Source organism: Toxorhynchites rutilus, chromosome 2 (genome assembly GCF_029784135.1).
Source record: "Toxorhynchites rutilus septentrionalis strain SRP chromosome 2, ASM2978413v1, whole genome shotgun sequence".
Taxonomy (NCBI): domain Eukaryota; kingdom Metazoa; phylum Arthropoda; class Insecta; order Diptera; family Culicidae; genus Toxorhynchites; species Toxorhynchites rutilus.
This window is the reverse complement of record NC_073745.1, coordinates 62766429-62793134: the sequence shown is the minus strand read 5'-3', so window position 1 is coordinate 62793134 and position 26706 is coordinate 62766429. Positions and strand designations below refer to the sequence as shown.

The 26706-nt window shown below is 38.1% G+C and overlaps 1 protein-coding gene across 32 annotated transcripts in view; it reads left to right on the top strand.

The window, feature by feature from the left end:
- The window catches only part of LOC129766483 (patronin), a 194909-nt gene that overhangs the window by 5219 nt on the left and 162984 nt on the right, over nucleotides 1-26706 (top strand). For 28 of the 32 annotated variants that reach the window (XM_055767017.1, XM_055767048.1, XM_055767049.1 and 25 more), the window contains one exon: nucleotides 4446-5336. In XM_055767017.1, coding sequence (XP_055622992.1) covers nucleotides 5271-5336 — 66 coding nt within the window. In that variant the 5' untranslated portion in view covers nucleotides 4446-5270. The remainder of the gene's footprint in view (nucleotides 1-4445; nucleotides 5337-26706) is intronic. The other 4 variants (XM_055767020.1, XM_055767021.1, XM_055767019.1 and 1 more) reach the window with 3 other exon arrangements.

Genomic DNA, 26706 nt, shown 5'->3' with positions numbered 1-26706 from the left:
AAGATTTTCATTTTTCAAACTGTATATAATCGAGTCCAAAAATGTATATAATCGAATCACATATAATCGACAGGACGACTGAAAATAATTCTGATTCATCAACAAAATTGAATTTCTCATAAAAATTAGGACAAAGGCTAGATTGTGAAAAATAAATCAGGACGCCCCAAATAGATCTCGCAATCAGAACATGTCCTGCTAAAACAGGACAGATGGTAACCTTAATCGTGAAATAACTGAGAATTAAGCGCTCAAAATTGGATAATTCCTATTTTACTTACTCAAGTATGTTTCCGAATGGAATGGTTGAAGCACGAATTGATTTGGTGTGATTTTTGGTGGATTTTGATTTAATTGCTCAGCTTGATATGTCTCCAATTGGTTTTTATGTATGAAGGCAGTTGACATGATCATCAGACAGGAATATTTGCTGCAAAGATTTAAATTTAGTGTCAAGCTGTGTTCAAATTTTGATTGTTCTACAGGGTGTCAAGTTTCTGATCCGAAATCTTTGAGGATAAAGGTTCATATTTGATGAAAAATTGTGGTTTTTAATGATTTTAATTGAAGGCTCAACATGATATTGTTTATTGTTTATTTAGTTTATCAACAAGCACTTTGCTGTCCTGATAATAAGATAGAAAATTGTTGATCAGTACAATGAAATTTCGCTGAATCAGAGACGACGCGTGGCCAAGTGAGCTACCTGTTCAATTAACAATGTGTTTTTGTGTGTGTATTTTCTATCGTCTATCGGCTTCGTTCAGCAGAAAACTTTGAAATACCATTTTACGCAAGTCAGATCATTAGTAGTAGTGTTCGCTTCATACATAGCTGACTTCGTTTGCCCTGTCGCACTTGAAGATGCAGAAAAATGTTTGAATGACGGCGGGTTTAGATGAAGGGTTTGAATCCTGTAGTCACTGTGTTGTGTTGTGTGCGCGTTGGGTGAGACGACGCGTGGCCAAGTGAGCTACCTGTTCAATTAACAATGTGTTTTAGTGTGTGTATTTTCTATCGTCTATCGGCTTCGTTCAGCAGAAAACTTTGAACTACCATTTTACGCAAGTCAGATCATTAGTAGTAGTGATCGCTTCATACATAGCTGACTTCGTTTGCCCTGTCGCACTTGAAGATGCAGAAAAATGTTTGAATGACGGCGGGTTTAGATGAAGGGTTTGAATCCTGTAGTCACTGTGTTGTGTTGTGTGCGCGTTGGGTGATGTAGTCAAGTAGCCATCCGATTACATTCTTTACGGAGAAACAGTATCATCCAAACAGGAAAGAAAATATGAATAATCAGGATAATATGGAAATTACAAATAAACTACCTTCGGCAATTCCACAGTCATCCTACAAATGTGAAATAATTTAAAAAATCTGAGATTGTCTACCTGTCATATGAGCAGTTTGAACAGGCGGACGAGATGCCGCTGTATTTGTGTATGATGTGCTATTGGCTAGGACAGAATGCAAAGTAATTTTGGAGACCATCAATCTTATGATTCAATCTCGAGCTTTACGGGACCACGCTTTCCTCCGAGTTCCTTTCCGTCGTATCAACCATGGATACAACTCAGCCTTACTGGGTCTTCTACGCCTATTCAACAAAGTAGTTTCTGGTTTTGACTTCCACTACTCAAGAAATGCGGTCCGGCAAAAATTTATTGAACAAATAAGTGATTTTTATTAATATCATTAGGGTGAAATACTGCCTGTTGATAACTATTGAATAAATAAATATATAAATATAGGACCATTACTGTTATTCATCACCTCTTGAGCCATTGTTACTGAATATCTCGTGGCAATAAAGCGGTTTCCGAAATCCGCTGGTTAGATGGTAAATTTAAGAATATATTTAGGTTTGCTGGTGATGGATGCAGTTGATGTTCCCTTTTTATTGGTTCTTATAAGTTACTTCTGACACTCGACTCTCCATTCACAATTCCTTCAATACGAGAACTTGGTTTGGATATGTAGGGTTTTGACTACCTTGAAAAATCTTGAAAATCAAAGAATTTAAACAATGTCAGGAAAAAAAAGTATGAAGTTCTGGCATTTTTCACCGTTTTTTATAAACTGCTTTCTATGTGACACAACATATTACTATCCTCTGTAACATAGAAAGCATAACAGTGTTGGTACCTAACGACCCTCTAAGGCATTTGGCTGCAAGATCCAGAGTTTTCATCATGGTTGAAGCAAATCGATGCTACCCAGGATGCGCGTACTTTTCCGTATTTGCACCAAGAGCTTTAGCGAGGCCTATCCGGGTTGTGTTGAAACTAATAACTTACTTGTGCAATCAGTATCTGCAGTTCAATTTCAACCAATTCACTTCCTTTTTCCTTCTTCGAAAATTATCGATAAATTCATGCTTAAGGGGGTATTCTAGCGTAGAGGCACGAATTTCGAACGTTTTTTCGAGCTCCGAAAAAATAAAACAGAATATTTTTACTATCCATTGTATCATTATTTATTTATCTGTCTTTAACAAAAAAAAGGCATGGTTGTATTGAGAAGAATGTTTCATGATATATTGTATATATTATATATTGTCGTTGGCTTCGACGAGTCTTTGAACATAATTACAAAGATCTGAATGTCATATTTTGGAATGAAGAAAAGAAGGAGGTGGTAAATCGTTACATGACGCGAGCTGCAATTGAAAAAAAGCTTGAATTTTGGTAGCTTCTGATGGCATATTTTACACGATACATCTTAGTAATGGATAGATTCCAAAAGCTCGCCAAAATTTTACGACGTAAAAAATTATACAATTTCGTTTTGGATGCGAAAGAATGTTAATGCACTGGTTTTAGAGCTTATAAAGCGTTGCTGTATCCTGCGACCGAGAGCCATATCCTCTCTGGATTATTCCATCATTGATTCCGATCAAAACAATTTTGGAGAACGATTCAATAAGCTTTTGACTATATAGACGAATTTTGGATGTATCGGTGGAGCTCCACCAGAAATCCAACTGCAACAATATTGCTAGCCACAAGAGCAACAAGTTTCAGCATCAAAGAATCAAAGTGAATAAAACGGCTACGAGAAGCAGAAGCGAAATTTCTCAAGATGAAACGATTTTTTTAATTGGAAAATGAACAGAAGGAAGCCGAAATATTGCAAGAAAAAATCGTTTCGATAAAATCGTAATAGTTGATCCAAACCAGAACGAAAATGACTTGTTTTGTATTAGTGTTTAAGGAACCTTCAAGATAACTTTAAATTATATTAATAAAAACGATTTCTTATCTTTTACAACACTTCTCAGTTCTCAGTATCTTCATTAAAAATTACAAACAATTCATTTATTGGACTTGACGGAAGTTCTCAAATTTTATTGTTTATGCTAATTAAATGTTTTAAGAACTACAACTACAGAACTAGTAGGAAATTTGAATACTTGTCTACATCTGGATTTTTTCTGAAACATTACTGGAAAATTAGGCAATATCAGGGATTTTTTTTCGGGTTCTGAGCCGACACCCTGATATGGTGTAGTACTGTAACAGATTTCGGATTGTAAGATGTTTCAGATTTATCAAGGTAGTGGAACTACCACAGATTTTTACGTAGTGTATGTCAAACATAAGTAGGATTTATAATTCTCGTTGCTGGAAAAGTTTGATTTCGGATTCCTTATGAGTGAATCCATCTTTGTTTACGAGATGAACAATGCTAAAAGCGGGAAGCATTTATGCAATTTTAATTTTATCATAAATGGCACAATATCAGTGTCGGTCTCAGCTCCTAAAAATATTTATTAGAAAAAATTTTTGAAAAAGGCAAAGATTCGACTGGAATGTAGCCACATTTTGTAACTCATCCGAAAATGATATATGGTTCATTTTTTATTTTCTTACTTTGTCAGTCTCAATCAACGCTTTTCTAACTAAAACCTCAGTGTCGGTTCCTAAGCAATCTAGTTAATTTCCCAATTTCTTCTAACCAGCATATGATTGGATTGTAGACGCTTCTAGAACCTTTCAACTTAATATTGATTTTATATTAAACTTATTAATAAATTCAGTACCGCTTAGGCATCTCAAATGTGGACTCAACCAGCGTAACTTTTCCACAGTTTTTCTCAATTAGTATAAAATTGAGTAATGTACCAATGAACCATTTCAATAATTTTTTAATGGACAGCCTGAACAGGCATCTCAAATCTGAAAACTGGATACGAGTTTTTTTTTGTGAAAGTCGACTTTTTTGAACAGTGATTTTTTGACCATTTTTCTATACCACCATTCCATTATCCTCACCATCACCGCGAATGTCAAACGCAATTATATGCTAAAAGTGACACTACAAACCAAATCATTAGCCCCTAAACATAGAGTTTGTATAGCTTCTTGCTTGAATGAATATTAAAATTTAATCAATTTCGTACAGTTTCTCATACTGCTCGTTTTTCTCTTCTTCATTTACAGGATCACGGTTCGCGATGGCAAACAATATTTACCGGGAGTGACAGCAACGGTAGTGCTACCGAACTGATTCTGAGCTGTGATTTCTCCGTGTCGAAAGAACCTAAGAGAAGATGTCCTAGCAGGATTAACCGGTGGCAGCGAGGGTGCACTGTAAAAATTTTCCGTTTTTTAAATGTCTTCTGCCAAGTCCTGGAACACTACGATCGGACAGCTGGAGAGAATCGACCCGAAAAAGTGCCAGGTTGCTTGAAAACTACAAGACGCGCGTCGTCTGGTTGCCGGGGATTACTCATCATTCCGTGTGCGCGGTGTCTTTCTTCAATGATTTACATCGACAGTTTGTGCTGTGTTGGACGGAGCAGAATTGTTTCATCATCATTGTGTGTTGTTTTATTAATTTTTCTTTTAGATTGTGTGTAACGCAAGGGCGAACGAATGGAATTGTGCAGAGTGGTGTGTGGTATGTTCACGGTTGTGTTTGATTCCTGTTTCTTAGGAAAGAGAAAAAGTGAATGAATAGGTGAAACAACAATAGCCAATAACAAAAAAAGGCAGCGCGATTTTTTCACGTTCTTTTTCCGGATAATGCCCTGAGAGTTTCGGAAAGTAGAATACATAAAGCGAAGCCCACAGTATTCGATCCTAATTTTGGGCACAGAGAGAGTGGGAGAGAGTGTTTGCTCTTCCTTCGATGTGTTTGAGAAGAACGAAGAGAAGAGTCCTGAAAAGTGTCACGATAGTGCTGTTATCTATTTCACGTGTGTGTATGTGCTAGGAGGAGTGATAAGAGACGGGATTGCTCGAATCATCGGCACTCGAGGGCATATGGATTCGCAGCAGCAGCAGCCGCAGAGATCTGCTTACGACATGGAGACGCAGGAGTCTCGATTTGTAAGTTTTTTTTTTTAAATTTTCTACTATATGTTCTATTTCTCAAATAAATTCGATTGGGTAAATCTTTCGCCATCGATGACACAATCATGAAATAAAATTTGGATGCTAAACTAATTCCAAAGAAAAAAACAGATTAATATCCATCTGAGCGTTACGATGTTCGGGCATGTGAAAATCGTGTGACCGACATTTCGTCGGAATGAGCACACTTTACTGTCGTGTCGCCTCTGCCTTCAATTGCTAATAAATTAAAAATTCTGTGCGCTTGATTCGCTCACGCCCCTCTACACAGTATGTTTCAAAACAAACCAAGCAAAACATGAACCCCGCTGAAACACAGACCCAGGGCTGAACTTTCTCAGACTCTTAGATATTTAATATGCAACAGATAACTGATTTTTATGCGTGGTGTTACCAAGAGGACAACATTTCCGCCGAAATAAATTAGACGAGCGAAATCTTCGTTGTTGGATTTTTTCTCTCTCTCTTATTGATATTTGTACATGCATACTTCGACTGAGGCGCGCAGCAGGTGGAAGATGTATCTTTGTCATCTTTAAGCCTGATTGTGCTGGCACTGTGAGACCCCCAATCTGTATGATAAGCGAGAGGAAATGTCCGGGGGCGTAAATAGGCAGCCACAAAATATGAAATGAATGCTGTTGTCTACTCGGCAAACGCAAAGGAAGAGCGCCATATGAATATGTATTTATCTGCGCTCTCAAAAAATGCGTGATTCACATTCCGTGGACTTTTTGTTTTTGTTGTTGCTGAAATGTTTTTGTTTTGTTGTGTGCTGTGAGTTTTCCCATGCAACTTTTCTTTCTCTTTGCCTGTTATTCGGAAGTTTTATCAACGCATTTAACGGCGGGTACTGTGTGCTCGTTTTGAGGTTGTGTGCGGAACATTCCTTGGAATGACCTTGCCTCACGGGATTCGTGTGATGTTTGATTGTGTTCAATGGTCAGGAGGGTGCGGGTAACAACAATAACTCTCTATTTTTTCCAATTAGCGGGATTGGATGCTTTCTATATACAGTTCTGTATCGAAATAAAAGACAAACGAGAAGAAAATTCAGTCATAACGAAAGTACTCTAAAATTTGTGAGTCATTTTGGGAATCCTTTTGACTAAGGGAATTCTCTGACTTAGAATATCGATTCATTTTTTTTTAAATTTTAATTTCATTTTAATTTTTAGACCGAGACTAAACCCGTATACTGCAGGGTTGTAAGTTACTACTCAATCTCGGTAGATTAGTAGAAGTAGAACAGGTTGTCTAAAAAGAATTGTATTACTTTGTGAAATGCACGGGGAATGCGCTTCAGTAAAGCGAGACCGCTGGTGGATTCAAAGTTGCAAGACTCTTCTCTTCTGAGGCAATGCATCGGATGACTGACTATTGAAGCCCTTACTGATTCCTGTTCGGAACAGCTAACCGGATGTTATTATTTTTGATTTCAAAACCAACATTCAACTTTTGCTGGTTGAGACGTTTCCTTAACCCTTCCACGCCCTAGGGAAATATTCTTCCCTACTACAAAAATCGTTATCGATTGTTCAATTATTATTGAATCGATATTTTTTTACTGAATGTCAAAATGAAACGTATGTCCAAGGCAGTAAATGTGTTTCTGGTCGAATAAAAAAAAAGACGGGTTGGTAATGTCGGGGACATAACCGGAGTGACGTAGGACTATGCAAAGGGGACAGCTTTTGTTAAATATATATTTTAAATATATTGTTTTATTTTATTCTCCTACATGAATACCTACCTATCTACCTAAAAAATGGATTAGTTCACTGTTTACTCTTTATGAACATGTTGTTGGTTCTGAAAAGAACCTTTGGTGTTGTGTTTTTGTTATCACTCGATATCCCCATCTTGTTCGGTTAAACCTTCCTGTTTAGTGTTTGGGTTTGCCACTCGCCACAGCTTTCACAGTTGGAAAATTTGTTCCCATCCAGCTTGTGACAGTAAATTACATTTAATGCGACGTGCCGGAGAACCACTCAGTGTCGCATTGGAGGCGATTTTAACCTGTAATTGAACATTTCCATAATTTGGGTCATAATTTGGACCCCGAACTCTATGTTTACAAAAATGTCCAACTAAATATGTCGCATCCAATTAGCTAAATGTCGAGTTAAATGTAAATTACTGTACTTTCAATCTGGAAACAATTTAAGAATTGGTGAAAATTGAATAATCAGGAAAGTCCCCAACTATCAATAAGCTCAGAACAACTGCCAAATTCACATACTCATCAGATCCTGGCAAACAAATTATGAAAAAATCAACTTGTGTTTTATTATTATTTTGGATATTGTTTTAGAAAGCATTGAACTGTATTTCCTAAACTCTTTTTTGGAAGGTTTAATGGCCCTGAAAAGCGCCTTGTTTTATGGAATGGTTCCAATTTAGAAAACTTAGTACTCGTGGTTTTGAAAAAAAAAAACCCATTTCGAACGCCCTCGATGCCGCCTTGTTCTGGATTTGCCACCAAAGCAGTTTGTATAAAGAACAAACTTTTTTCTTCTGTTACCTGATGCCGTTTTGCGATTGCGTTTGCCACTCGCCACTCGCTGCAACTGCCTGTTGTCTTGATGTCCACAGAACCGAATGTGTTCTGTTCCGAATGCGGGTTTTCTTATCGTCGCGAGCAGCTTTGCCAGCTAACTCGATCACTTCGGGGGCCGAAACTATATAGCGCCGGCTAGGTGGACTGGTGCACTGGTACTAACGCGCTCGGCCTAGTTACCCTTGCGGGGAACTCCAGATCAACACCGTTCGAGCGGGATTTTGCCTTTCCCTTCACTTTTCCTCCTTTACCATGTCCAGAAATGGCTGCTTGGGTTGGTTTGTTGATGTGTTGTGATGCGAACCGATATGGTGTACGGTTTGAATGAGAATGATCGTTACGACAGCGGAGCGGGGATTTTTAAGCTGACTGGCTGGCTCGAGAATTACGCATGTGTGAGCCTGCGACCAATGTTTCGTTCATTTTTTTTTCTTTTTCCTTTCCAATCGTGCTTCATTCTATTTCGCTGCTGCTCTGGTTGCCCGTTTTGGTCGGTACGATTTGAGGAGCACAAAATGGACCAATCAAAAATGGGCACATAGTGCATTTTGACAATGCTTGATATTTCACAATTATTCATTTATTTATCTCAAGAAAAATTAAATGTTATTCGTTATGATAGATGCGTAGATATATTTCCTATCAATTGATGCAAAAACCTTTGCGATCTATTGAGAAATGCTCGAGTTATAAGCGTTCCAAATCTTGCATTTTTTCCTACTTGTTCAGTGCCCAGATTTTCATTTCACCCCCTATATCTTCCAGTTAGGCGTAGTCCTACGTCAAAAAGAACTGTCAAACTTTTCGGCGCAGTGCTCCGTACAGCGGTAGCACACTGCCGTATTGAAAGAGTTAAGAATGTTATGTTTTAGGCGACTGAGGCGTGGAACGAGTTACCGGTTGATTCCATTGCCAAGTCATGGAAAATGCCGATATTCCGTTGTCGGTTGTAAGAGAGCGATGTACTTGCGATTCAGCGAAATTGGGGGACCTAGACAATACTGTGCATGACGAGGAAGTGGAGTTTGAGGCTCTGAACGACGATGTCATAGTCATTGTATAATATTGAAGGTATCCTGAGCATATAACCATCACCGTCGATAATTTCGATAAATTGGAATACAGCGCGGACTCGATTATATATAGTTTCGATTTCTTTTCACTATATATAATCGAATCCTGTATATAATCGAATCAAAAAAAAATTTTTTTTTATTCATTATTTTTGCATGTATTTTTCTTTTTTTTTTGAATATAAAAGAGGAATTTGATTTTTGATTCATCCCCTTAAAGTCAGAAAATACCTTTCTCACATGAAAAAAAAAATTATCGACGACGATAGACGATGATATTTGATGGAAAAAATCCTTCTACGCATATGTTCGAATTTCAACAATGGCAGAGCTATAGAACTTTTTTTTGTTTCGGACTCTGTTGCCTCGAACTGGCTCTACATTACAAAGTACGCTACGGAAGACGATTCTGTTGCTTTCATTTGAAAGATGAGAAAATTTGATACAGGATATAGTAGTGGAACATCTAAACTAATGGATTTTAATAACATTTTGGAAGTGAAAAACTTAAAAGTTAGTAATTGTTAATGTATTATTATTAATGTCATCCTGATTTTTTTTATTAAACTGGATTGTTTCTATCAATCAAATTGAAGCTCTCTAACCGCTCTACAATTTGTTCTTTGACACCCAACTTCTATCTATCTTAATTTGGCTGCAATATCGATATAATTAATTCTTGGTGCAAAAATTCAAGCAAAATTTTCAAAAATCTTGATTTTTCCCCACTGTATATGAATTAGTCACTCAAATTACACCTTAACGTTGAAAGGGTCCATTTCTTCTTGAAATAAGTCATATTTGAAACATAAAAAAAATATTTTTTTAAACTGTATATAATCGAGTCCAAAATTGTATATAATCGAATCACATATAATCGAGTCCGACCTGTATATGAATTCCCCTCTGTTACCTTCTCAGGTTCTCCAAATACAACACTTCGTCGTCGCTATTGGATCTAGTTACAAATCTTCTTCTTGAATGGCGTTAACGTTCCCTGTGGAACTTTTGCCGTCTCAACGTATGCATTAACTAGCGTCATTTATTAATACTTAGTTGAGATTTTCTAAGCCAAATAACACGCCTTGAATGTATTCCGAGGGGCAAGCTCTAGAATACGCGTGATCACAGTGCAAGTCGAAGGAAATTTCTTTGACGAAAAAATCCCCCGGCCAGAACGGGAATCGAACCCGAACACCCGGCATGATAATGTGCGACGCTAACCACTCGGCCACGGGTGCACCTATCTAGTTACAAATACGTGCGATAAATAGTAGAATATGTATGTTTCTCAAGGTTACCTTCTCAGGTTTCCCAAAGATGACGCGGAGAGTTATTTCAATGAAAAATATGTGCGATAAATAATTTCTCATGAATATCAACTCACGTCGGATGACAAAATATTCCGTAAGTTAACATGTATGCGATGCGATTGGTCACGAAGTACAATGTAGGCAATGTAGGTCGAGTGTTGAAATATAGTTCAGAAAGTCGGCTGTTAGAATATTCCGAAGGCTACAAGGCATGCGATGTGATAGTCCACGAAATATATTATAGATTCGTTTTATTGTAGATAGGCCTCCGTCGTTAGATGTCAAAATATGCGGAAAATAGAATGTTCTCGAGCCAATAAGGCACGATGATTATTGTATTGTAGATCCTTCTTATTGTAGAGGGGTTTCTTGGTGACCTTCTCAGGTTTCTCATAGACAACCTCCGTTGTCGGGTGTCAAAATCATATATAATCATATAAAATCGTATCATATTCTTTGTTATAATATTCCAGAAAGTATAGAATCGTACGTCCGGCTGTGTTTTACCTTAAATACATTCGATTTTTGAGATTTCGTTTCGTCGAGCAGTTCAGAGATAGCGTTTACAGAATCACATCATATACCGCAGTGAATCCTGATTTTTAACCTATCCCACTAACAAACATCCCTTTCATGATAAACGCTAGGGAACCACGCTATAGAGGCGACCCTTCTGGCCTTCGGGCGGCGAATATCATACTAACATTCCTTCCCTCCCCCTAGTGACTGTAAGGACGTAGCCGGCGTCGTTATTGACCATTTAAAGCTCGAATCAACTAAAATTGCACAACGAGAATGATTTGCTAGTCCCAAGCGTCATTCTGTGTGTTCTTTGTGAAATTTGGTTGGTTCAGGTCAATCACGTAGAGCAACTACGAATTGTACAGTCTACTCAAGCTCAAGCTATTAATTTTTGATTTATTGCCTGTTATGAATGTATGGAAAAAGTGACATTCAAATTTTCGAAAGGGACTTACTACAAAATGTTGATTCCTGCGAAAAATACCCTATGCAAAATTTCAGCTCAATCGGACTCTATTTACTAGTGTCGCCAGATCGTCAAAGTTTGAGTTTTTCGAAAGCCGCAAAATCACCCAAAAGATATTATCAAAAATCGAACCTCTGAGACCTAGATGACAAAAATCGAGATGACACTAGATCTCGACGTTTCACTTGCCATCAAACTATATCTTTTCCAAAACTCCGAAGTCATATACTCTCTCATGAAAAGTACATATTACTCCCAAACTCATGTTCATTGGGCGGTTTTACGGTTTTCGAATAACTCAAACTAGGACGTTTTGCGACACTAGAAAAAAAAGTTCGTTGAGCTGAAATTTTGTATAGTGTATTTTTTGCGGGAATCAACATTTTTCAGGAAGTCCCTTTCGTAAATTTGAGATGCGATATGAAGATGTTGATTAGACATCTTTTGAGAACACAAAAAATTGTTGTATCTAGGACACAACCGCATATTTTCGACCTAGAACTACGCAATTATATTATGCAATCCACTTGTTTACCATTTCGAATATTATTTTAGAATGCATCGAAATTTGGGTAATAGATTATGTTCTTCGTTACAAATACATTTGATGAACGTCCTTTTACGTTTGATATGATGCCTAGGACTATCAAAATATGTGAACGGAAGAATTGTCAAACGATCATTGTGTTTAACTTTTCCCTCTGAAATTCTTTCACATCTCATGTTTACGTAGTTCATGAACCGCGAAAGTTCATTCACCCCTAGTATATGAAATGGCGATTTTCCCAGTCTTCTCAGTTGAAAAGCACGTTTTAGGGAAACATATTCCGGTCTGCACAACGACAAGCGAGTACAAAAGTACTCAAAGCGGATTCCTCCATGCATATTAATTTTGAAGTCTGTGTTAGGGAAACACAGCTCAGTGCGAAAAAATACCCCCGACTTTCATGTTTAGACAAAGCGGATTCCCCCAGGCACATTGATTTCGAAGTCCGTGTTAGGGAAACACAGCTCGGTGGGAACAAAAATATGCCCGACTTGCATGTACATCTTTCCGATCTGTTAATAAATGTTCGAGTTAAAAGCATTCGAAAATACGGGAAAGGTTAGCACACAAATCGGCAGAAATGTTCTTCCAGTTTTCATGAATTTAAACCGTTTAGAGATTAGCGAATTGTAATGTATAGTTTGAACAAATCTTAGAGGATTTCCGATTCGATTAGTATGCAAATCATGAGAATACGTTTACAGTGAAAGTAGTTATCTGCGTTAACTTTGTTTTATAAAAATGTTTCACCTGTTTTCTGATTTGGTACCCTTCCTAAAAGACGTAGTCCTACGTCAAAAAAAAAATCTTGGACTTGGATAGCGGATTCAAAGGTAGTGATTTTGTATTTTTTGGAACAATTTCAACACTCCTACCCCAACTTTTTCTTTTTTTTACTACGACCATGATTTTTCGAATGATCATATTATTTGAGGGGCTTAGAATGCAAGGGATGTAAGAGATTTGATCGATTTCTCTTCATCAACTTTTTCTTTCGTGAATAACTCAGCGCACATAAACGTTCCAATTTGATTTTGCTATAGAAACCGATGATTGAGGTTGTGACCTGTCGCCCACATTGTCAAATAAGCTGGGAATGTGTTTGCAGTTAAGTTATGATCAAAAGAGAAAGTCGATAAAGAGAAATCGATCAAGTCACTTACACGCCTTTCATTCTAAGCCCCTCATTTATGATTATTGGATCAATATTTTCATTTGGATTTATGATTTTTGAAGCAAAGAGTACGCTGTGGATAACCAGATTTAAACATATAAAACGGACCCTACTCGTTCTAGCTACACCTATGTTTCATGAAATTATCAGGTATGTTTAAATATTAATTCAAAGTATTCATTTGAATTTAGAAATTTCTACGTATATAAATCTACTGCGGATAATCGAAACTAATTGTATGGAACAACCCCTATTCCTGCCCCCCTCCTCTACCTAGCCACGTTTAATTTTGTTCAAATGATTAAATTTATAAAGCATATCAACAAATTATTCAAAGCTTCTGATCTAAAAATAAAAACAAAAAACAAAAATAAAATACCGGATAATCCAGTCCGATCTGTATTTACTTATTATCTAAATATGTTGAAGATTTCCCCTAGATTAATCTTCTACTCTTTCAACGAAACTTGTTTACATACATATAGAAGCAATGCGGAATCCGGATGGAAAAGTAATCACCAACATTCAGTACTGCTTTGTGAAGTGTTCGAAGTGAAAAAACTATGTTTCCAATCATATGCTACGAAATACGCTAACTCTTACTCGATTTTGCCGTCCAGAATACCTGGATTGATGTGCGAAGCCGTAGATGAAGAAGTTCGGCCGATAAGCAATCAATGATCCCACCTGGTGTGATAACCTTTATTGTCCCAACTTTTTCTTCATACTCCAGGTAACACCAGGGAAAAATGTAGTTCACAAGAACTGCGTATAATTAACAGGCGATCGTCTCGGATTAAAACTGCGCTAATTATTTTGAAATGCTTGATGGAAGAAACCAAATCAAATTTCTCAATCTCTGCTTTCCGTAAGGCAGTAATCCACCAACTGCACCCTTCCATCTGCTCCCTTCTAGAGCACCGATGAATCAGAGCTAAACCATCAACCGTGTCTAATTACACACCAGCAAGCAAGTAGTTTGCTCGGCGGCAGAAACGAGAGAGACGACGACGGCAAAGAATTTCGTGCAACCATAGCGTCCACACACAACACAAGGAACGCCGGAAAAACCTGACGTCATCCTTCCTTGCACCCATCACATCACACAACACACTGCATCAACAATTGCACACTTCCCTCCCGTGCGTCCCTTTTCGTACCTCCCGCCACTTGGGCAGGAAAAATTGCATCCATCAGTCGCGCGTTCACTCCCTTCATATCAAGAAAGTAATCTGAAAATAACAAGGTGAAAAACGGCGGCTCGGATCGAGAAAATGGAAAACCGAACGGTTATTTCACATAGAAGCGCACTGCAACACCGGGGCGGACGAACGGATAAAGATTGGAGCAAAAGGAAATCGCGCTTGCACATCTCACAGGCTGCTGCGCGTGCGAATTAAACAGCGGCGCTGGTGGGAAGTGGAGAGGAGACAACCGAAGCCAGCCCAGCCAGTCACGTGAAGGTTAGTGACCTTCACCTGTTCCCGCAGCTTGTCGGGGTGTCGGCGTGTGTACGCGAGCAAATCAACCTGAATCGTTTGCATACATCGTGAAAAAAACCCTTCCAAGAGAGCTTTGAGTGATGTACTCAGCGTGAACCGGAAATGATCTTTATACATGAGTGTTCATAAATCAATGCGAATAATCTAGACTGCTCTTATCAAACACTCATACTGATTATCGTATCAAATGCAAGCGCTCTCCACTGCAATTTCGATGGGCGCTGTCCGAAATTCGATAGCGGTGTGACATCATCACACATCTCGCATCTCGCACATTCCAGCAGCTCGAGCAAAGCGCTAACGCAAAAAAAAAACAAGAAAAAAAACCATTCCAATCTTGGAATCTTGAAATCTCGGAAATCGCCCGAGAGGCGAATTTGTGTGGTGTTAAGAAGTAGAGGGCATATAACATCACTCGTTATTTTGAATGTCACTTGTTCCGTATCGATTGCTTCAGGAGTCACATACTCTCCTGTGCTATTATCCATTCAATGGCAAAGCGGGATGATATTTTGAATTTGTTTTGAACCAATTTTCTGCTGTGTAAGGTCGATTTCGCGGAGGTATTCTTAATTAAATTTGATAGAAACGCATCCAGAGTTTCATGACAAATTCTGAGAAATTAAAGTGTTTGCACGGTTATAATACTGACCAATGAAATTGGTATGATATTGGAACAGATTTGGTAAAACAACGTGCGATCAACAGAGGGATATAATGACTAAACTTAAATTGGAGTCTCCGAAGAAACCTTCATTGTGACTTCATTGTGATAAAAATTGTAAGGGGTTGTATCTAGGACAGGATCGCATATATTCGACGTAGAACTACGCAATTATATTATGCAATCCACTTGTTTACCACTTCGAATATTATTTAAAAATGCATCGAAATTTTTGTAACAGATTATGTTCTTCGTTACAAATAAATTTGATGAACGTCCTTTTACGTTTGATATGATGCCTAGGACTACCAAAATATGTGAACGGAAGAATTGTCAAACGATCATTGTATTTTACATTTCCGTCTGAAATTATTGCACATCTCATGTTTACGTAGTTCTCGAACCGCGAAAGTTCATTCACCTCTAGTATCGGAAATGACGATTTTCCAAGGCTTTTCAGTTTAAAAGTACGTTTTAGGGAAACATATTCCGGTCTGCACAACGACAAGCGAGTACAAAATTATTCAACACCAAAAACTACCCCCGACTTGCATATATTTGCAAAGCGCATTCCCCCAGACACATTAATTTTGAAGTCAGTGTTAGGGAAACACAGCTCAGTGGAGGAAAAAATACTCCCGACTTGCATGTTTTGACGAAGCGGATTCCCCCAGGCACATTGATTTTAAAGTCCGTGTTAGGGAAACACAGCTCGATGGGAACAAAAATACCCCCGACTTGCATGTACAGGGTTTTCCATTTCGGGCTTCCGAAAGTATACAGCCCTGCGCTGACAACCGTTTGACATAGCTGTCAACCAAAGCGTCATATCGTTAGTTGAATGTCTGCCATTTTACAATATGGATCGTTTTAGCATCGCACAACGTGTTAATTTTGTTAAATTATACTATAAAAATGATGAAAAACCGGCAAATGTTTTCCGAGCATTACGGACGGATTTTGGTCGTCATGGACGGCCTACAGGGCACACAATCGCTAATGTAGTGCGTAAATTCGAACAAACTGCCGATATTGTGAAACCTGTGCATCATCGTAATATGCGTTCGGCCGAAAATATTGCTGCTGTTGCTGCCAGTGTGGAGGATGACCCGAATGTTTCGATTCCACGGTGTGCTCAGCAATTGGGCTTGTCAATCACATCATTGTGGCGAATTTTGCATTTGGACTTGCACCTACATCCATATAAAATCCAACTGGAACAAAAATTAGAGCGTGGTGACCATGGAATGCGTCGGGCATACGTCGATTGGGTGAACGAACAACAGCAGCAAAATGCTGAATTTTCGCATCAAATTTTCTTCAGCGATGAGGCACATTTCGAGGTTGGTGGCTATGTGAACACCCAAAATTTCCGTATATGGGGCTCATAAAATCCACACGTGATTGTTGAGAGGCCATTGCATCCGCCAAAAGTCACTGTTTGGTGCGCATTTTGGTCTGGTGGAGTCATCGGGCCGTATTTCTTTGAAAATGAGGACGGCGAGACGGTAACTGTGAATAGTGAGCGCTATGGCCGCATGTTAACCGATTTTTTTTGCCACAAATTGAAGATACAACACGACCGAACATGGCCATATTGCGAACGAAATTTGACGGACGCATAATTTCGCGTTTTGGTGATGCCAATTGGCCGTCCAGATCATGCGATTTGAACCCGCTAGACTTTTTTTTAACGCTTGACATTTTACAGTTATTCAATTGTTCATCTCATGAAAAATAACATTCTATTAATTGTGATAGACGCATAGAAATATTTCCTATCAATTGATGTTAAGAAAAGTTCCAGTTTTATAAGCATTCGAAATACCGATAGGGTTAGCACAGAAATCGACAGAACAAATGTATGGGAAAAAAGAAAGTTCTTCCAGTTGTCGTGAATTTATTCCGTTTAGAGATTAGCGAATTGTAATGTATAGCATATTAAACAAATCCTAGAGAATTTCCGACTCGATTGGTATGCAAATCATGAGAATTCGTTCACAGTGAAAATAGTTATTAACGTTAAACTTAACTTCATAAAAACGTGACTTGTTTTCTGATTTGGCACCCATCCTGAAACACGTAGTTCTACGTCAAAAAAGCTCGTTCCTAACAGAACACATTTTCAACATGCTCATACATTACATTAAATGAGCTTAAAAGATTTATTAAATGTGTTATCCAACAATACTGGTACAACATTTACTCGAGCGAGAGGTGAGTTTGTGTGTAATATATAATTTTTCATGTTATATCGAATATGGAATAATTCTTATTGGTAGTGATGAGACAGAACATTGCTCGCTGTCTACACCCAAAATTGATTCTTAGCTGATGTTTTGTCACCCCATTTATTACATTAAATGAGTGTAAAAAGTCACAGGAGGGTTGTGTCCAAGACACGACCGCATAGTTGACGTAGGATTCCGTTAGGCTATCTGCTGCACGCTGATTTTGGATATGTTTGAAGAATTACATTGTTAAACTCTCCGATAAGGATTTGGGTCCGTTTTGTCTGGTTGTTAGGTATTGTTTGTTCACTCCACCAGTGTCCATAACCAAGTGATAATAATAGAAGAATGGTGATTAGTAATTAGATGGTGCGTATAACGTACCAAAGCCGCCCTCTGTGGTCCTGGACGAGATGGCGCCTGTGTTATGTATGGATGAAATAAAGAAAAAAAGCTCATCAAAGCAATATAAGATAATTATCTTTATCGAATCCAATTTTTGTCACCAGAAAAAAAGTGTTACTTTAGTATAGAGAAAATATATTTGAAATGGAAAAGTAATTTCATTCATAATTTTTTATTTTCTGAGTGTTTATTCAATCCATTTCCTTTTCGCTTTAAACCCAACGGAACACGATGCTACATGCCTCAATGCGAATTTCAATTGGGCTAACAGCACCCAATAAAATATGTAGAGCATATGTGAAATCACTTTTTTGAATATTCCTTCATTTTTCCAATTTTGCTCGTCGCATGAACTTTCCTTGGGAGAAAAAAAGACGGGTGGGTAATGTCGGGGACATAACCGGAGTGACGTAGGACTATACAAAGGGGACAGCTTTTGTTAAATATATATTTTAAATATATTGTTTTATTTTCTTCTCCTACGTGAATACCTACCTATCTACCTTAAAAATGGATTAGTTTACTGTTTACTCTTCATGAATATGTTGATGGTTCTGAAAAGAACCTTTGGTGTTGTGTTTTTTTTATCACTCGATATTCCCATCTTGTTCGGTTAAACCTTCCTGTTTAGCTATTGCGTTTGCCACTCGCCACAGCTTTCACAGTTGGAATATTTCTTCCCATCCAGCTAGTGACATATTTTACAGTAAATTACATTCAATGGCACGTCGCATTACCACCACTCAGTATCGGATTGGAGGTAATTTTAACCTGTAATTGAACATTTGCGATGACAGTGGTACAATGTCGACCTTCAATGTGGGGTCATAATTTGGACCCCGAACTCTATGTTTACAAAAATGTCCAACTAAATATGTCGCATTACTGGTCCGTCCAATCAGCTAAATGTCGAGATAAGTGTAAATTACTGTACTTTCAATCTAGAAGCAATTTAAGAATTGGTGAAAATCAATAAGCTCAGAACAACTGCCAAATTCACATACTCATCATATCCTGGCTAACAAATTATGAAAAAATCAATTTGTGTTTTATTATTATTTTGGATATTGTTTTAGAAAGCATTGAACTGTATTTCCTGAACTCTTTTTTGGAAGGTTTAATGGCCCTGAAAAGCGCCTTGTTTTATGGAATGGTTCCAATTTAGAAAACTTAGTACTCGTGGTTTTGAAAAAAAACCATTTCGAACGCCCTCGATGCCGCCTTGTTCTGGATTTGCCACCAAAGCAGTTTGTATAAAGAACAAACTTTTTTCTTCTGTTACCTGATGCCGTTTTGCGATTGCGTTGTTGTCTTGATGTCCACAGAACCGAATGTGTTCTGTTCCGAATGCGGGTTTTCTTATCGTCGCGAGCAGCTTTGCCAGCTAACTCGATCACTTCGGCGGCCGAAACTATATAACGCCGGCTAGGTGGACTGGTGCACTGGTACTAACGCGCTCGGCCTAGCTACCCTTGCGGGGAACTCCAGATCAACACGGTTCGAGCGGGATTTTGCCTTTCCCTTCACTTTTCCTCCTTTACCATGTCCGGACATGGCTGCTTGGGTTGGTTTGTTGATGTGTTGTGATGCGAACCGATGTGGTGTACGGTTTGAATGAGAATGATCGTTACGGCAGCGGAGCGAGGATTTTTAAGCTGACTGGCTGGCTCGAGAATTACGCATGTGTGAGACTGCGACCAATTTCGTTCATTTTTTTCTTTTTCCTTTCCAATCGTGGTTCATTCTATTTCGCTGCTGCTCTGGTTGTCCGTTTTGGTCGGTACGATTTGAGGAGCACAAAATGGACCAATCAAAAATGGGCACATAGTGCATTTTGACAATGCTTGATATTTCACAATTATTCAATTATTTATCTCAAGAAAAATGAAATGTTATTCGTTATGATAGATGCGTAGATATATTTCCTATCAATTGATGCAAAAAACTTTGCGATCTATTGAGAAATGCTCGAGTTATAAGCGTTCCAAATCTTGCATTTTTTCCTACTCGTTCAGTGCCTAGATTTCCATTTCACCCCCTATATCTTCCGGTTAGACGTAGTCCTACGTCAAAAATCGTTTCATATTTGAAGTTATTTAAACACAATAGCTACCATACACAATTTTATACTTACAGTTGTGCTAAAAGTTTTACGAAGCAACCAACATAAAAGTTCCAAATTTAAATTTTATTTATATTCTATCAAGCATAAGTTCTATTCAGTTCATTGAAAAATCATTCTTCAATCGAAAGATTCTTATTGGAACGAAAAAACACTTGTTCATCGCTCCCAACTTATTCGCCAGCACGTATGCAATCAGCAATGTCCACGCTAGTTACAATGAGCACTATCTATTTGTGCGCGTCGTTAGTTAAACTATCGAGGGTTTTTACATGCTGATTTCTCTCAGAAACCATGGATTTGAAATCTCTGTTAGGGAATACATGTCGATGGGAAAAAAGCTCCGTCTTCTTTCATGTATCTGCAATGCCAATTTCCCCTAGGCAGCTTGGTTTTGATGTCTCTGTTTGGGACCTGCCGCATATGTCGTCAATTTCGACCTATCAGAAGTGGGTATTTTCGTTAGGATATGGGTTGAGATTTTTCAATTGTTCGATAGTTAGTTTCATGACATATATTATTTTATTCAATGTAAAAAATTGTTATGGAGTGCCGAAATTAATTGACGCAAAAATCTCATCAATCCATCATGAAATGACTGAACAATAAGCATTTGAAAATGGACAATTTTCATGGTGCTCTCGATTTTCGATTTTCAATTTGTACCCCAATATGTTCCCGAAAGACGTAATCCTACGTCAAAACAACAGAAAATGTCATGACTCTCAAATACTTGTAAGCATTTGTATAATATACTAGCTGACCCGACGAACTTCGTCCCGCCCAAAATAGATTTTTTGATTTGAATACATTCAAACATCCACGTTTTCTTACTAAGTGAACGTCAGTGAGTCCAATCACTGAACTCTTCATTGATCGCTTACCCTTTGACCTTTTACAATTTCCTTTTACTATAAATTGTCTAGTACTTCTACAAAAATTCGTCCTTATAATATAAAATTATTTTCAGACACAATTCTCGTTCAAGATTCTTCAAGCATTTGGAAATAACATGTTTCTCCGTTGCATGGAATACATGTTTTATACAGAGCAAATTACAAAATAAAGACAGCTCAAATTGGACCATTCCTTCCTCGGGTTTAGAGCGCACCAACACATTTAGCCTTCCATTTTTGGTTTATATAGATAGAAGATATAGGAATGCGTTATTCCGTCTGAAAATCCTTTTCCACTTTCGAACAAAAATTAATTTCGTTAGCGCTAACATCAAATGGACTAAAAACGCTTAGCTAATTGTAGAACATATGAGAATTCAATTTTCCGATTTTTCTCTCCTCTATATTGATCTACGGGAAGGGACGAATACAACGAAATATAGATGGCTCAAATTGAACCATTCCTTCCTCGGGTGTTGCGCTTACCAACACATTTGGCCTTCCATTTTTATTTATAGATAAGATTTGGTAATGCGTTATTTCGCCTGAAAATCCATTTCCACTTACGAACAAAGATCAATTTCGATAGCGCAAACATAGAATGGACTTACAACGCTTATTATGATGTAATTTTCGAACATATGGGGAATCAATTTTCCGAATTTTCCGACCTTCCTTCAGATTTTTTCGAAAAATTTCCGATTTTTCTCTCCACTATATTGATCTACGGGAAGAGACGAATACAACAAAATACAGGAGGCTAAAATCGGATCATCCCTTCTTCGGGGTTTTCGCTTGCCAACAGATTTTGCCTTACATTTTTATTAATATAGATGTAAGAAATAGAAATGCGTTATTTCGCCTGAAAATCCATTTCCACTTACGAACAAATATCAATTTCGATAGCGCAAACATCTGCCATACAAATGAAACACAAATTTCTGCATTACTCGAGAATTATTCAAGCAAATGAAACCAAATTGGGCATATTGAGGTATTAGAGTGCAATAAATATTTCTATGGTGGTTAGACTCTCCACCCCCCTCTCTAAGGGGGGGCTGCCATACAAATGAAACACAAGGTTCTGCATTACTCGAGAATTAATCAAGCGAATGAAACCAAATTAGGCATATGGAGGTTTTAGGGTGCTATGAATGTTTCTATGGTGGTTATTCTCTCCACCCTCTCTCTAAGGGAGGGGACTGTATTCCAATCTCGTAGAGCCGGTTTCCGTGATTCCCTTCCGTAACTATAATTAATGAGATCGTCGATTTATCATTTTTGAAAAGACGGTAGACTGACAATAGACAAAAAATCGGGATAATTTGTAAAACGTAATCAGACTAGGAAACAGGCGAGAAGTGCTCCAGAACCAGGAACACTGATGATGACATCATGAAATCCAATCATAGCGTTGTAAATCGGATCGAAGATTATCGAGACAACAACATTGATGTCACAATGCTCCCCGGGTCATATAACCGACCTGTGTTCCTTTCATTCATCACTTACTGATCGGTTTCACCATCCGAAAACAGGTTCACAATATGTATTTGTCTTGAGTGTCAAACATCCGATCATTTGTTCTCAGTACTTAACACATTGTGTCTGAATTCTAGTCAACGAGAGCAATGCACCATGATACTCTGACACCATCATAGTGGGAGGTCGGATTTCGGCACAGCTCATTGGGAATCGACTCCTCTGGCGCTCGTAGATCTTTGGTGCAAGTGCGCGGTGTGTTACGACGTATAGCGCGACAACAAACCGTCTATTATTATCCGTCCTGTTTGATGATACGCGGGGTGATCCATGGTGCAGTTTCGGTCGTGTCCGTCGTTCGCTCACTTGCCCGGACGGAGGGGTAAAATGGTGATGGGTGAAGTACGGATCAGCATCAGCCATCCACCATGCAGCAAGCAGGTTCCGAGATCTAATTTTCACTTCACCGCCTCGGAGTCGCTTCAGCCATGCGCCGCGCGCCTCGGTTCCAATAGAAAGAGTGAAGCGCGAGTGGTGTGAAATTTGAAAGTCGTTTCCCCCCTAAAAGCTATCATCGTGAGAGGCCTCTGGATAAGCCGGATCTCCTCCGGTCCGACTGCTCGAGTTTGGGCCCTGCCTGCTTCTGCCTGAGTGGACCGGGGAGTAATTTATATTGTAAAAATAGAATTCCATAGAAAGAAAACAACGAAAAAAATGAACGGCGGCGCGGTTCGTGTGAGATAGTAAATAATAAGCTATTTTCAAGCGCTCCGTATGATGCAGCAGCAGCAAAACGCGACCAGAGCGGCTTGGAGAAAAGCAATCCGTTAGTCATTAGCAGCGTGCCGCATATGATGCCGGCTTCACTCCAACCGGCGATGATTATGTTCGCAGCTCGTCATCACGATCAAGCCCCGGTGGGGCTGCGCGCCATTGTCGTTGTGCTGAGATCATTCTCTCCCGTCCTTAAATGCGAACGACGTTGATTCTGGTTACGGAACATGAGAACAGTTGATATGACTTCTGCTCTCGCTATGCTAGAGCGTTCGAATTAGCATTTGTTTACCAATGTAACCGGAGAGCAAGCAAGCAAGTGAACATATGCATAGAACTAGCCCAGGATAGATTTGCAATGAGCAGCTGGGCCTTCAATTGCCAAGAAAATACTTTGTTTCCGATATCGCATTCGTACACTCTAAAGGCGGAACAAGGATTGCGTTTAGAGGTGTGCAAATCAGCTCATCATGATGAACAGCTCTGATCATATCAGCTCATCTAAATGAGCTGTTCTTTATGAACAGCTCTTCAGCTCAGTTGTCAGTGCCGACTTTCAATTTGGGTCCCAAACTTGATAGCCACGAAGCCAGTTTGAAAATGTTAAAATTCAAATGAAATTTTTCACACCATATTATTAATTACTTGAAACACGTATTCCAGACTATTATTTACAACAGACTCGGCGAGTACAACATTTCCGACATTTTTACTGAGGCTTTACATTACAATAGAAAGTTTTCTTCAAAAAAAAAAAAATCTTATGAGATTTTTGCACCGCCTGCAAACAAAGTGTTTTTCATTGAAATAGAATACTCATTTGATACACAGAAGTTAATTTTCATTAATAATTTGAATTTTAAAAACGTGTTCATTCTGCCTGAGAGCCAATTATTATTTTTGGCGCCCCCTAAACTGGTAAACAAAGCTCAATGCCGTCAACGCGAATATAACAGTTGAAAAGACGAGGGACAAATGAAACTAAACTGATGTCTTAACACGAAGAGCGAGAGACGGTCAGTTCATTTGAATCTTACAGCTCACACACTCTCTTCAATTCTACAGCTCTTTTCTCTCCTTCATCATCATCAAAGTGAGCTGAAGAGCTGTTTGATTTTTTTTGCGAGCTGTTCCGCGTCAACTCACTTCAAAGAGTCGATTCTTCGGAACAGCTCATGAGCGGATGGCACATCTCTAATTGCGTTCCTTCTTGGTATTTTCCTCTATCGGATCCATGAATAACGTTATGAAAATGGTTGATGGTTTCTAATGCAGGTTTATTTGGCTATCCTCAAAAAAATATAAAATTTCTAGACACGCGTAGTGAATGCATCAGTTTTTTAGTTTCTCCTTTTGAAATTAAACAAATCTGTATATAAGGCGGTGCCCGCTCGAAAATCCATTTGGTCGTGAATGCAAAGCGGGTGTAAAATGGTATCGCTCGCCACCAAAGAAATATGCTCTCCCTCCTCCTATTCCGTTTCTATTCTATTGCCGATCTGATCAGAGCTTCTAATGAAAAGCGAACTATCGATGATAATTCGATATGCGATAGATTGCGTACAAATGATGTTATTGGCTATGGTTCAAGGAACCCCCATTGTTTGATAAAAGCAACAGTGTCAATATTGAATGTTCACGAAAGATTTGAGTAGATTAGTGCGGAAGTTCACATGGGTTCCGTACAACGTTGGTTTTCATACCATTAGGTGCAGAGAGTTTGTGTACCGAATCGCACGTAAGGGTTGTTGATCTATACGTTGCCAAATATTAGGTTGGGGAAAAAGTTATCCATTATTTTCTCGATAGCTGGCTTTAGTGATCAATATCTCGCGTAATATCGATCGTACAACATCAGGTATAGGCTCGTTGTAAAGATGATATTTCACACTGAAAGATTCTTTCGCTGTTTTTTGTTTGTACCATTCAGTTGTGAGTTACAGGATGTTAACAATGGAGGTCAACAAAGAGAAAACTCGGTACCTTTTACGCTTTTGCTTTTTTAAATGCGAAAATACAAGCCAGGCCGCTGAAATTGCGATTGGTGTGTATGGTGTCGATACTGCAACAGTAAAATACGTGCAAATTAATTTATTTTTCAACAAAATTTTCTAATTTTATTAATTTTTTTTTCAAATTTTTATTCTAGTGCAATATACTAAATTGAGATTTCTTCTGTCAACAAATGGATCGTTTGAAGCTAGCGATTGACCAGAAACGTTCAAAACTGGCTAACAGAAGAGGTTTTGTGTTCCATTAGGACAACGCAAGGTCACAGATTTCCGAGAGCTTGATTGGGATGTTTTTATGCATCCACCATATAGTCCGGAACCGGCACTAAGGGATTACCACCTTTTCCTCGCATTGCAAAATTTCCAGAGTGATAAAAAATTGGGATGAAGGGAAAATTGTAAAAATCTATTGCTAGAGATTATCGCCAATAAGGACCAAGACCTCTATGATAGAGACATTATGTGGCTACCTTTAGAATGGCAACAAATTTTGCAACAAAACGGAACATATTTGACCCAAATCGGACAATCCGAAGCACATTAATAATAGTTTTGAATTTCACTCAAAAATATAATGGTGGTAGATGAACAAATATAATCTGTGACGGCAGAAAATATCTTAAAGAAGAGATACATACTGCGAATAAAGACACATATCTCGTATATTATTCTCACTAGAACAAGAAGTAATTATTCGAGACCAAGAACTGATATTTTACAATTGAACAATTACTTTAACGAGGGCCTGGCGGAGTAAACAAGTAAAAAGACCTCCCTTTTTTATCTCAAGTGCTCTAATTTTCCAATAGTGCTCTAATCGAACAAAACGAACAAATGTGAAAGAGCATTGTGTTGCACAAAAATATTGTTTTGGTTATTCAGAAATATTTAATTTTTTTTATTTTGAGACCCAGTATTTTTTTCAAAATATCCAACAGTGTTTTTTGTATTTGTAGTTTTATTCAACAAAACAAGACGTCGATGCTGTGAATAAGTTTTTTGATGGACTTGGAAAACGAACTATTAAGAAGGTATTACTGTATAAGAGAACGTAGAATACAGGTCGGACTCTATTATCCGGAGAATTGTTTTTTTTTCACTCCGGATAATCGAGTCAAAACATTTTTTTTCTTTATTTGTTTTTTTGCATGTTTTTGTCGTTTTTTGAAAATAAAAGAGGAATTTGATTTTTGATTCATCCCCTTAAAGTCAGAAAACACCTTTCTCACATGAAAAAAAATTATTTATCCAGATTCTCTCAGGAGGTGATAGACGATCATATTTCATGAAAAAAATCCTCCTATGAATATGTTCGAATTTTAACAATGACAGAGTTACAGAACTTTTTTTTTCGGACTCTGTTGCTTCATACTGGATCTACAATAAAAAGTACGCTACGGAAGACGATTCTGATGCTTTCATTTGAAAGGTGAGGAAATTTAGTACAGGATATAGTAGTGGAACAACTAAATTAGTGAATTTTAATAATATTTTGGAAGTAAAACACTTAAAAGTTAGTTATTTTTAATGTGTTATTATTAATTTTATCCTAATAATTTATATTAAACTAGATTGTTTCTATCAATTAAAATGAAGTTCTTTA